The sequence below is a fragment of the Microcebus murinus genome, chromosome 10 (assembly GCF_040939455.1).
Source record: "Microcebus murinus isolate Inina chromosome 10, M.murinus_Inina_mat1.0, whole genome shotgun sequence".
Classification (NCBI taxonomy): domain Eukaryota; kingdom Metazoa; phylum Chordata; class Mammalia; order Primates; family Cheirogaleidae; genus Microcebus; species Microcebus murinus.
In genome coordinates, this window is record NC_134113.1 from 11,041,257 (window position 1) to 11,053,903 (window position 12,647).

Genomic DNA, 12,647 nt, shown 5'->3' on the forward strand with positions numbered 1-12,647 from the left:
GAGCAAGCATTTCACGGGCTCCCACTGTGCCAAGGACTGTTCAGGGCCACTGAGATGAATGCAATTTGGCCCCGGACCTCAGGAGCATCGGGGAGGACGAGCAAGCAGAGGGGGCTATGGGTGGCACCAGGAGTGTCAGGGAAGGCTGCCTGGAGACTTGGCACAGTGGAGCCTTATCTCGGGCACCCCGCTGACACCAGTGTGGAGGGAGCTGTGGACAGGGCCTGGACCGAGCTGCACGGTGGGATGGACCGGAGGCTTGCTCAGGACACAGGGTCACCAGGACCTATGAGGACAGTGGCAATGGAGCCAGGAGGCCAGCTGGAGGTGTGGTGTGGGAGAAACAAGTGTGGACCACTCTTTCTTGAAGTCTAACTGGTAGAAGGAAGAGAGGGTGCCTCCGAGGAGACCCAGACCGGAGAGGGGAGCCACTGACCAGTGTGTGGGTGGATGAGGTGGAAGGGCAGTGGGGACAGGGAGAGCCCCAGCCGGGTCCTGCCTGGGAGGGACTGGGCAGCTCAGTGGCCAGGACACTAAAGCCACTCACAGTTCTCAGTGGGGTGGGCAGAACTGAGTCGGGATCACCTTGGTGCTTTGCTAAAGTGCAAAGCCCTGGGCCTCATCCCAGTCTTAACTGATCTGAATCCTGGTGGGGAGGAGGGTGACCTGTTCTTTGACAAGCCTCCTGGTGACCCTCGCAAGCAAAGTTGTATGCAAAATGTGAGGTCACCTTTGGGAGTCGAGTTGGCCCCAGAGTGAGTGGTGATGACCGTGCCCTGCCCTGCCCACGGAGGGTCTTCACCTAGGGACACTGCCTGGCAGGGACTGCCCCCAGCTGGGAGACATGGCAGGACTAGGGAGTTGAGGGAATCGGCCAGGATGGGGTGAGGGGCTGGGGTCCTCGTGGGGCAGGAGAGAGAAGGCTGAGAGTCCAGGAGACTCAGACAGGGTAGAACGGGGTCCTGGGTGTCTATACGTCCTGGCATTAGGGGCAGAGGGTGGCAGCGGCAGGGAGGGCGGAGGAGGCTCGGCGGAGGCAGATCAGCAGTGGAGGGGCATCCTGGCGTTGGGGTGCGGCAGAGGCAGGCTGGGCCTCCACCTACAGCTCTCGCTTCCCGGCTCCCAGCCATGTAGAAGAGGTGCTCTCCATGTCTGGCCTCTGGGCAGACGACCTACAGTGCCCCGCAGCCCCTCACCCCCAAAGGCAGGATCCTGGGGCTTTAGGAAAAGCCCCGTTCCTTTGGGTTGAGTTTAGCCGCTGCCCCATTAAGTGGTCCAGAGAAAGAGGGATGTAGCCAGGCTGGGCTGTTTCTTTAGGTTCAGGTTTTATTACATGGGGGCGTCGAACGCGGATGAGAAGCCCGTGCCCATCCTGGGAGGCCAACGCCGGAGGGGCCCCTCGCTCAGCCCCGTCATACCCAGGCCCTCCCCTAGGCAGAGGGGAGTGTCCGCTTCCCAACCGCAAGCTCCTGAGTCGCTCCACTGCCCCTGCCCAGCCCCTTCTGCCCCCCCGCCAGGCCAGGGCACTCTGCCAGCGATGCACATGGCTGCGGGTAGGTGGGACGGCCAACGTGAAGGCCAAGTCACCCACCCCTCCTCGCAGAGCCAAACCCCACACGCTTCGCCCCCACCAGCCCGAATCTCCACTCACAAACCCAGCGTGGGGCTTGGGCTGGGCCCTCTCCTCCAGGGGGAGGTGAAGCCAGGGCAGCCCCCAACACTCCCCAGGACTTCAGGGGCCTTGTTTCTCTTTGCACCCCAACCCAACCATGAGATATGGGGGGAGGAGTCACCCCACTGGACGCCGAAGGCTCAAGGAGGTGACGTGACTGGGCAGGGGGGAGTGTGTCCGCCATGCAGCAGGGGGACCCGGGAGAGGGGACACGGGGGCCTGGAAGACACAGCTGGACAGTGCCACACTTTGGCCAGGGGCAGGTGGCTCTGCCCAGGGGTCCCAGGGCCCACCTCAGGCCTCCAGAGGTCCCAGCGCGCCACCCGCCCGCCCCTGGGGGCAGGGGCACATCACAGCCCCACAGGCGCAGAGGTGGCGGCGGGGAGAGCACTTCTTCCGTCTCGGGCCAGGAGCCCACCCCGTGGAACAAAAATAAAGGATTTCAGATGGGAACCCCAAGTCCCTGGAGGTGATCTGGGGCCTCACATCCGGGTGCCTCTGGCTTGTAACAGCTAGAAAATAAGAGCGGGAGGGGAAGGGGCAGGAGAATGGGAGGATGGGCGGTGAGGAGGGGAGATGCAGAGAGGAGGTGGAGATGGGGGAGAGAGGGAGAGAGAGAGGCAGGTGAGTCACAGGCTCCCTTCCGTGGGAGGGAGGGGGCCTGAGGCCCAGAGGAGGTAGGTTCAGAACTGAGGAGGAGGGGAGCAGGAGGGGTACCCCAACCAACCCGTCCAGGAGCCCCAGGCCCCATCCTGGAATCTGCCCAGGGATGGCCAGATTCGGCCTAGACGCTGACCCGGGGGTCAGGGCCAGGAGAGGCAGGCCAGCACCGCCCCAGGCAAAAGGAGGCACAGAGATCAGCTGTCTGTCCCCATTTCAGAGGCAACTGTGGCCCAGAGAAGGACAGTGACTTGCCCAAGGTCACAGAGCAGGCAAAAAAGTAGAGTAAGGGCTCGTGAGCACCTGGCCAGGGCTTTTCTGCCACACTGCAATCCTCAGCTGGCTCTGGCTGACTCCTCACAGGCCAAGGGCACACAAATGTGGCCGTCCTCCCTACCCCCACAGAATGAGGGAACTCAGTGTCATAGGCAGTGAGGCAGGAGCTCCTGGACGTGCAGGGAGGCCGAGGCTTCTGGCTTCAGCTGTCCTTCCCTCCTCCCAGCCTGGCCCCGTGCTGACTGGCGGGTGGGAGGGCAGAGCTCCCACCCCTTAACTTTCTTCTCCTCTCAGAGCCTCGCCCCCAAGGCCAAGGCCAAGACTGGTTGCGAAACTTTAGTGGGTGGAGAAAATTAGCCGAAAGCTCGGCTCAAGTCCAAGGAACAAGAGATGAGCACCCTCCTCGCTTCACCCCCCCTCCAGCTCCGCCAAGCTACAAACCAGGGGTGGCAGCTCTGGGGGCGGGCGAGGGGCCGAGGAGAAGCCCTCACTGCAAGCTCGGCCTCAGGTCTGAGAGGGTGCAGACGGGAACCTGCAAGGAGGAAACGTGAGGCGGCGGCGGGGCAGGACAGGGCCGGACCTGCATCGAGGCCCAGCCTCAGAGGTGCCCGGCAGGGTTGGTGGGCACAGAGGAGGTGCAGCTGCACGCCCCCTCCCCAGGCTGGGAGGCAGGAGGAGCTGGAAGGGGCGCAGGAGGAGCTGGAAGGGGCGCAGGAGGCGGCAGGCAAGATGCTCTGGGACACGGGGCCGGGGGGCCTGGGTGGAGGGCACAGGAGGCTGGGACCGGGGCAGCCCCAGGAGGGAGGCGTGAGCAGGCAGAGAGAAAACCCGGACAGGGGCAGAGAGGGAAGAGGCAGGGTGCAGATGAGATCCAGGAGGAAGAGGAGGTGGATGAAGATGAGGCAGGACCTCCAGCAGGAGGCGGAGGAGGCGGTGGTGGGAGGGAGGAAGGGTTAGCGGGATCCTGAGATGACTGGGCTGCAAAGAGAAAGTGAGAGAAGGGATGGTTATGCTGCAGGTGAGGCCAGGCGAGTGGCTGAGCTAACCCTGGCGGGCCCGCCCCCCGCAGCCCAGGGTCCCAATCTGCAGCTGGCTCCAGCAGGGAGTGGGCGGGAGGCTCCGGCTCTCATTAGCAATCATTCTCCTGGGGGTTGGCTGCACCTTTCTCCTGGGTATCTGCCTCCACCTGCACCTGTTCCACCTCCACCTCCTCCACCTCCTCCTCCTGCTGCTGCTGCTCCTCCAGCTGCTCCTCCGCGCTCTGTGAACCAGCCGGCGGACCCAGGGAAGAAAGAGTGGAGACACTAACGAGGAGGCCAGGGCCTGCTGGCTGCTGTCCCCAAGGGTCCCAGTCTCAGGCAAGATGAAGGGGGACCTCAGGAGGGGAGAGGGCGCCAGCCAAAGAAGCTGGGACATCTTCTCCAGCCCCCTGGGCAGCTAGGGGAGGGGAGGGAACCAGCAGAGGATGGGCCCTGAGGGGACACTCGGGGCGGTCTCACTGCCATTACAGATGCGGGGACCAGGGCTTGCAGGGGGGTGGTGGGCATGTGGCTGGGGCATTCCCCAGGGGTGCCTGGGAGGCCTTATTTGGGAAGACTGACCCTGAGTAGAAATGTGGCCAAGGAAGCTCCAGGGCAGACACCACCAGATCTGGGACGCCAGCCACCGTCTCTGGCACCCTAGGTCTGGGGGCTTTGGCCCAGAGAGGCAGAAGCAGAGGCCTCACCCTGCACCCTTGCAAGGCAGTGCCAGCAACTGGCACGGGTGTGGTGGGGTGGGCAGGGGAGTCACAGCAGGACAGGGAGGGGAGGAGGCAGACAGACAGACAGAAGCCAGAGTTCCTAAGTCTCCAACGCACAGGGAGAGGCCCCAGCGGGAACAGTCTTCCTCCCCACCTGGCTCACGCCTGCTCTGCCAGCCACACCGGAGGCCCTGAGGGCGTCTGACCAGCTCTGGGTCCAGGGTGGCAGGATCGCTGCTCAACCCCGTCCCCTCGTGGGCAGATGCCGCCAGATGTGCTCTGGGGAGGCTGCCTCACAGGCCAGGGCTGCGACACAGGGCCAGGCCCCACAGGGCTCCTGGCCGCCGCCCTGCAGGGGCGCCCGAGGAGGCCTGGGAAAGGGGCGGGATTCACAGATCCAGCTCCCCTGTGCCGGCTGGGGACACTCACCCACCCCTGGGGAATAAATTGGCCATTTGGGATCCTGGAAGTTCCCAGCTTGAAGCCACCACAGAAAGTATACAGTCCACCCCTCTCACATCACAGAGAACACGACAAAGGTGCCAAAAGAGGACAGGCCTTGTCTAGGTCACACAGAGGATGTCACGCTGCCCCCTGACACCTCGTTCAGTGTACTGCCCCTCATGCCACGGCACCCGGTGGCCACCACGTGGCCCTTATTCAAGCGGCATCTGAGTCCGCCCTGGCCGCACACTCAGGACGGTCCCATCTCATTGCTCCCTAGCCTGGCCTGGGCAACGCGTGAGCAGACAGGACCGCAGCGGCATGGGATGGATGGCGTCGGCTGTGACCATGGGGTTATGCGTGTGCAGCGGGAAGGAGAAAGAAGGCGGCGGGATGGCGAGGGGAGGCGGGGGGTGCAGAGAGAGGGGGGAGCCTTCTGCAGACAAGGGCTGGGGTGGGTGAGGCTCACCTTGGTTTTGCGGCTGGACTCAGAGCTCAGCCCGTGTGGGGAGCTGTAGAGCTCCTTGGACACCACGCACAGGAACTCCGCCTGGTCCTCGCTACCGTAATTGTAGGAGGAGCCGATGTTCACCAGCTGGAGGGGCAGAGCATGGGGGAAAGATGCAGCTTGGGGGTGGGGGCAGTGGGGCGGGGGGAGGTGGACCTCAGCACCCGTCAAGATCTCAGCTTATGTCCTGACCTTGCTGCCCGCTCGGCCCCTTCCTGGGTTTGCAAAGTCTCCTCCCCTCCCATCTGCGCCTCTGGTCTGTTCCCCAGGACCAGCCTCTGCACCTGGCTTGGCTGGCCGAGCCCTGGGGAAGGCTGGCAACATCACCAGCGACCCTCCCCACCACCTCAGATCCAGGCGGCCCCTTTCCAAACACAAGCGCAGGCCCCTCACGGGCAGGCTGGCCCCTGTCCCAGACGTGGCTGGTGCAGCCCCAGCACAAGGTTGCAGGGAAGGTTGGCGTAGTGGAGCCCCACAGAATATTCCCTTCACTCTTGAAAGCACAGGTAGAACAGGGTGCCATTCCTCACGCTAGCAGGCAAATGACCAGTGGCCCCGACCTGCTCAATCTGAGAGCCTGTGCAACTGCCAAAGACTTACTCGGGCTCTCAGAGTGGCCCCAGCTTTGTTCTGGGGTGCTAAGAATAACCACACCCACAGGGCCCTTCTGGCTAATAAAGTCCTTGCACAGGACAGGTCTCATTCAGCCCTCGGAGACCCTCATTCAGCAGGCAGAAAGAAGGCATCCCTGAGGCAGAAAGGCTTGGAGAGGCAGTGGTCTGCTGGAGGTCCCCAGCAGGGGAGGGGTGGAACAGGGATTGAATATGGGATCCCAACTTCCTTCTCAGAGTCTTACAGACTTTACTACCTACTTCTACTAATCTGCATGGCATGAGGGCCAATGCAGGGAGTCCCACCCAGGGCTAGGAACTTCACTGGTGGCCTTTCTAATCCTTGCAGCAGTCCTACCTACCAAGGAGGTGCTATTAGCCCACATCACAGATGAGGAAAGTGAGGCCCAGAGAGAAGTGACTTGTGCAAGGTGGTGAGCCTGTGCGGCCTAGAGGCGAATCCGGCCTGCAGCTCCTGCCCTGGGGTCGATCGTCACACACCAGGCCACCCTGGGGGGCCCGGCCTTCTGCCTGCTTCAGTCTCCCCTGCAGGAGCGTGTGGTTGGCTGTGGATCAGAGGCTGCCAACCCTCCTCCTCCTCTAAGGGCACCCCCGACTCCAGGGTCACTTCCTGGCTCTGCCCCTCTGGAAGCGAGAGAGTCGAGACCACGGCTGTGATACTAGCGCCACGCTGCTCAGGATAAAAGTCTCCCGATTGGTAAACTGCATCTGGACTGGAACCACAGGGCACATGAATACCGCACGGGCACGTCCCTCGTGGCACCCTGGAAGCCATGCCTCAGCAGTCGTGACAGTCATACGGTGTTGACTCGAGAGTGACAAGACACGTGGACATGAGGTGGACTCCGCTCGCCCTGTGGATCTGATCTCCCTGCACCTGAGCGGTCACTTGGCACTATGAGACTCGCCACACCACCATGAAGATCACCACCCCGCTGACGAGAGGACCCTACCTTGGAAGACCCTGGCGCTGCCCCGGCAAGTGAGGCTCCTGTCCTCTGCCCCCTCGGTCCATCTGCTGCAGTGTGGTCTTTCCTAACCTTGTTTAGTTTGATTTAAGAAGACCCCAGGTGGGGACTGTGATGGGGAACCCAAGGCCGGGGCTGCAAGAGGGGAGGGGCCTGCTGTACCGGGAGGCTGGGAGGTCCGAGGGTGGGCCCTGTGGTGGCCCGAGTCCCCAGCCCACCTGCTCGAAGCGCCAGCCGTCAGACATAGTGGAGACCATCTGCGTGAGCTCCTCCTCCTGGCACTGCAGCACGCGGTACACGTGCTTGGGTGGGACCTGTGGACAGAAGGGCCACGTGGAGGGCACCTGTGGGAGCACCTGCCGCCACCCCCCAGTAATATGCCTAAAAAAGGAGAGAAAGAGGGGGAGCGGGCCGGGAGGGAACCACGTCCTGAGCACCTACTACGTACCAAGCACTCAACACGCATGACCTCACTCAACCCTCCCAAGAGCTCTGCAGATTATGGGGCTTTTCACTGGGGTTGAGTTTCTTGCCCAAAGTCACCCAGTGCAAGGGTGGCAGAGCCAGATTGGAACACCAGTGACACAAGGAGGAAAGACGGCAGGGCTTGGGGGACATTCTGGGTTGCCAATGTAGTCAGGCCCTCCAGGAGACATGGGGCCGGGAGATAGCACCTCACTACTTGTCCCCCAAACCCCACCTCTCCTCTAGGTGGGCAGAAAATCTCTCCACCTCCCCCAGCAGACTGATCACCGAGGCCCAGGGTCCAAGCTCAGCACCAATAGCTTGTGCTGTGCCCAGTAGGGACCGCCTGATCCCACAAAGTGCACAATTTACTCATCCCCCTGCAGGGCCCCTGAACCCCCACACTGACCCCTGTGAGGAAGGGATGGCAGCTCTGGGCACCTCTATATCCCACGAGAGGAAATCAGGGTCCAGAGAGGGGCGTGCCTGGCCCAAGGTCACACAGTAAGGCACCCACAGAACCCCAGCATGTCTCCCAGTCTGGGCAGTCTGGGGCACCAATAACCACCCTTCTCCTTACAGGCCAGCTCAGCCTCCCCAGTCCCTCCCCCCCAGCCTCCCTCTCCCCACCCGCCCCTGCATCCCACCTGGGTAACTGTGTAGTCCTTCTCTTCCATCCGGTCTTTGATGATGCGGATCAGCGGGCCGATGTTATAGAACTCCGCTTCCTCCAGGACCCCTGGCAAAGACAGAGCAGCCCCCAGGTCATTCCTACTGCCCCCAAGTCCCACTGTCCCCCGTCCCCTCTAACCACAAACCCACCTCCTGCTCCAGCCACATCTGAGAGGTGAGCTGAGCGTCTGTGAGTTCAGGGGTCAAGCAAGAGGGAGCCCTGCCTCCCTTGGAGCGCACGCTCCCTGTGGAGGGGGCTGAGTGCCGCGCCTCAGCCAGCCCTGCGTCCCTCCCACTGTGCTGTGCATGGGAGCCCAGGACACCTGCCAGTCCACAATCTGGGCTGCGCTAGGGTTACCAAGAGACAGCAGGATTGATCCAGCAGACTGATCCCTAGAATGTCACCGTGAGGAGGGCCCTGGTGGACCCCTGAGTACCTGCCCGCACTGATCAAGCACATGCTGAGCGCCAGGCACCTTGGTAAGCACATTCCACCCTTGATGGCATTTCCTCCTCTGCATTGAACAAGTGGGGAAACTGAGGCTCTAACAGAGAAGCAGCTTGTCCAAGGTCACACAGCCAATAAGTGGCAGAGTAAGTTCAAGCTCCTCAGACTATGGAGCCCGTGTGTTTTCCCGCCAGAAATGCACACTCTGCATGTGCATCACCCTGCAGCACTTCACAGTCCGCAAAGCCCCCGTGCGCTCATCACGAGTCCTGGGGACATGAGGAAAGCAGGTATTACTGTCCCCATTTACAAATGGATTGCCTTGAGACATTACGCAAGTCACACCACCAGTGAAGTGGAAGGAGCTCCCAGGTGTTTAGACTCCCCTAAGCTCTGCAGGGCAGGGGACTTTCTGGTCCTTTCCTTGATGGGCCTCTGGGCTCTGGGGACAGGGCCTTTTACGGACTGAAAGTCTATGTCCCCCCAAAATTTATATGCTGAAAACTAATCCCCAGTATGATGGTATAGGAGGGAAGGGGGGCCTTTGGGCAGTGATTAGGACACTGGGGTGGAGTCCCATGATGGGAGTAGTGTCCTTTTAATAAGAGGCCGGAGAGCTAGCGCTCTCTCTTTCTGCCGTGAGGATACGACGAGAAGGGAGCAGTTTGCAACCTGGAAGAAGGCCCTCTCCAGAGCCCTCCATGCCGTCACTCTGCTCTTGGACTTCCAGCCTCTAGACCTTTGAGAAATAAATTTCTGTTGCTCATAAGCCTGCAGTCTCCAACGCCCAGGCCTCAGACTGGTACCAGTCTGTGGCCTGTCAGGAACCGGGTCACGCAGCAGGAGATGAGCACAGGTGAGCGAGCAAAGCGCCATCTGTATTTATAGCTGCTACATGAGCTGCATGCTGCACTGCTGCTGCCCTTTATCTTCATGACAGCTCAGCGACGTGGGTGCTATTGTCACCTCCTTTCACAAATGGGGGCATGGAGGCACAGAAGGGTTAGGTAACTTTCCCAGTGTCACACAGCTAGTAAGTCTCACCCAAGAACCCCTATGGGGGCCTTCGCCCTGTCTGAAGGTGCTGGGAGTCGCAGGGCTTTCTGAAACCCAGAACCTGTAAACAAGTGTTGGCTGTGGTGCAGCTGGAGTGTTTACCTCCCCTCCCGTGGGACCTGCTCCTGAGCCCAGGCCACGCCCATGGCATCTGTGCTCCCCTGCGGCTTCTGCAGAAGCTGCGGGGCTCTGCAGAGCCAGGTACCTATGGTGGGGTCTGGTGCTGAAGCCCTGAGCTACTGAGGAGTTGCTTGGCCTCTCGACCGCTGTATCCCATGGGGTGAGGGAGCAGAGACCACGGCCCAGAGTGGGGAGGTATGGGGTGTGCTCCACACCTGGGCACAAGTGCCGGGCACAGGACTCACGACATCTGTGGTCCCAAAGCGTGCTCTCCAAGAGCAGATCACTACCCCCATTTTATAGAAATCATGGGAGATGCCGAGAGAAGTGACATGTACAAGCTGGCCTGGCTGGGTTAGCTGACCCAGAGCCATACCCTATGTCCCAAGGAAGAGTTAACTTGGCACTGACTATTGTCCCTGTCCTTGGCTGGGGCTCTGCTAAGCGGTCATTCTCCCAGACACAGCTTCCCCACCGTCTGCTAGGCCCAGATGTGGACATCTTTCTACAGGGCCTTAGCTACCCAGGCCTGGGAAAGCCCAAAGCCCTGCTGGGGAGCAGACTTCCCCGCCGCCCCCCCGCCTCTACCTACAACCAGCACTGTGCCGCAGAGCTGCCAGCCTCAGGGAAGAGTCACCGCCCCACCCACTTGCCGACTGCAAGCCCTCACCAGGCAGAGTCTGAGATACTGGATCACCCAGAGAAAGAGAGTGATAGCTCTTCCCACGCCTGTCTCCACCTCATTCCCCGAGCCCAGCCTCTGGGTGTGACTGTCCACACCTGGCTCCCTAGGAGGCCAGGGAGAAAGGGCAGCCCTGCCCACGACAGAGGCCACAGGGCCTCACTGGCCCCCTCTGTCCTCTGTGTCTCCATCACCTCCCCAGCAGCACCCAGTGAAAGCTCAGGCCTGTCAGCTCGGCAGAGCCCCCAGGCTCAGCCCTGGCAGAGGCTTTGGGATGCGGCCCTGTCTGGGAGCAGAAGAGGCAGGAAACATGGGAGAAAGCAGATGTCTGTCGTGGCTGGGAGAAATGGCTTTGGGCCTCCACAGAAGGCCCTGGCAGGGCTAGCATGTGGGCCCCAGGCCAGCCCCTTGGACCAACTCACCCTCCTCAGCCATGTCCTTGTCCAGCACCAGCTTGCCATGACGCAGGAAGTTCAGGATGGGCCCAAAGTAGGTGGGGTCTCGGTCAATGAGGTAGGCCCCGGTCTCATCCTACGGAGGTAAGGGACAGACAGTGAGAGAAGAGTGAGGCCTCTCCCCTGCCCCACCCTGCACATACGCCCTCACCACAGGCCCGGGAAAGGACTGCAGGGAGGGAAGGAGGGACAGTCCAGTCTGTTCTTCCCTGAAATGAGGGAAAAAAGGCTCTGGGGCAGACAGACCTGGGTTCAAACCCTGTCTCTGCCTTTTCCTGACTGTGTGATCTTGGGCCAATGGCTTGGCCTCTCTGAGCCTCACTCTTCCCCCATAATTAGGGGTCACTGTGAGCATCCAGTGAGAGGAGGTCTGAGTGGCATCCAGCCCAGTGCTGGGCTCAGTGAATGTCCCTGCTAGAGGCTGTCCCCCTGAAGCCAGCCCCCCTAGCTCCACCAAATCCCTAGACTTCCGGGGATGTTTACAAGTTTGCAAAGGAGCCACTATCTCATTGGACTCTCGCAGCCTGCAGGGAGGCAGGGCAGGCACCAGCACAACTCTACAGAGAGCACTAAGAGGTGAAGGGCACTTGCCCAAGGTCAGAGTATCAGATGGTCACAGGATACAGGGGACAGAGGACCTTAGAGGTCCACTCCAGACCAGGTTACAGATGAGGAGGCTGAGCCCAGAGCAGGGAAAGGTCTGACCCAAGGTCATACAGTTTGCTGCAGTCAGGATGGGAGCCCAGAAATGGTATCCTCCCGGCCAGTGCTCCTCCCAGAGTATGCCCAGCTCAAAGGCACCCCAGGACTCCTCCACCCAGCACCCAGCACCCCTCGGCCACCCACACCCCAAAGGGCAGGGAGAAGCAAGCTCATCAGCTCCTTCCCCTTTGGGGAAGAGGGAAGGCCCTACATGTCTGTTCCTCCCCAGGGCCGCAAAAGAGGGAAAGAGGCCCCGCAGGGGCCCCGCTCAAAAGCTCCAAATGGCCAGGGCCTGCGTTGTCCCGTTGCCACGGCAATGGGCACATCCCTCTCTCTCAGATCCACTTCCCCACCCCTCCTCCTGCCAGTCCTTCCCGCCTCCGGCCCCTCGGAAGCCACCCCGGCGGGTCCCGGCCCTGCGGGCGGCCCAGGCCGAGCAGCCCCGCGCCGGCAAGCCGAGGACCCCGGCCCGCCCGCCGCCCACCCGCGGGCCTCACGCGGTCCGACTGCAGCTCTTCGCCCTGGCACAGGCGGCTGAGGAAGGACTTCTGCTCGCGGCACAGCGTCTGCCGGGTGGTCAGGAACACCGTGCCCCCCACGTTGAGCCGCACCCACTTGCCCCAGCCGCCCGCGGCGCGGCCCCCCGCCCCCGCCGGCGCTGCCTCCCCGGCCTCCATCCTCCTCGCCCGCCGGCGTCTGCATCCTCCGCCCGGCGCGGGGGCGGGCGGGGCCGCGCGGGGCACGCCGGGAGCTGTAGTCCGCGCCCGCCCGCGCCCGCCCCGCGCTCCCGAGGCGCGCTCCCGAGGCGCGCTCCCGGGCTCCTGGCCGGGCCCTGTGTCTGGGGACGGTCAGGGTCCCCACACTGGGGAACAGCGAGTGCGACCCGCATTCGTCCTCCGCACTCGTGCCTTTCCTTTGTGCAGCCCGGTCACCGAACGGCCGACATGGAAGAGCTTCTCCCTCCTGAAGTTCCCGCTGCAAGTGCCTGCGTCTGTTTCCTAATGTTTTGTCGTTCTGCCCTGGGGGGGGGCGGGTTCTTTCCCGCCGCCTGAGTTCTTTCGGGACAGCGGTTGGACTTGAGGTTAGCTGAGCACCTTCTATGTGCCAGATGCTTTGTGTATGTGTAGTATTCGTTTAAGCGCTCCC

At 62.0% G+C, this 12,647-nt stretch overlaps 1 protein-coding gene across 4 annotated transcripts; it reads right to left on the bottom strand.

Moving 5' to 3' along the window:
* Positions 1 to 1,306: 1,306 nt before the first annotated feature.
* KCTD17 (potassium channel tetramerization domain containing 17) lies at positions 1,307 to 12,213 on the bottom strand. 4 transcript variants are annotated; one of them, XM_012787133.2, is made up of 9 exons: positions 11,999 to 12,213; positions 10,767 to 10,875; positions 8,014 to 8,105; positions 7,120 to 7,215; positions 5,263 to 5,388; positions 3,770 to 3,869; positions 3,518 to 3,586; positions 3,050 to 3,140; positions 1,307 to 2,184 (listed from the first exon to the last, which is right to left on the bottom strand). In XM_012787133.2, exons 1-9 carry the CDS (start codon positions 12,176 to 12,178, stop codon positions 2,115 to 2,117), a joined length of 933 nt encoding a protein of 310 aa, XP_012642587.1. In that variant the 5' UTR covers positions 12,179 to 12,213; the 3' UTR covers positions 1,307 to 2,114. The 4 variants fall into 4 exon arrangements, with proteins under 4 accessions (XP_012642587.1, XP_012642588.1, XP_012642590.1 ...); XM_012787134.3 differs by lacking the exon at positions 3,518 to 3,586; XM_012787136.3 differs by lacking the exons at positions 3,518 to 3,586; positions 3,770 to 3,869.
* Between the last annotated feature and the right edge of the window lie 434 nt (positions 12,214 to 12,647).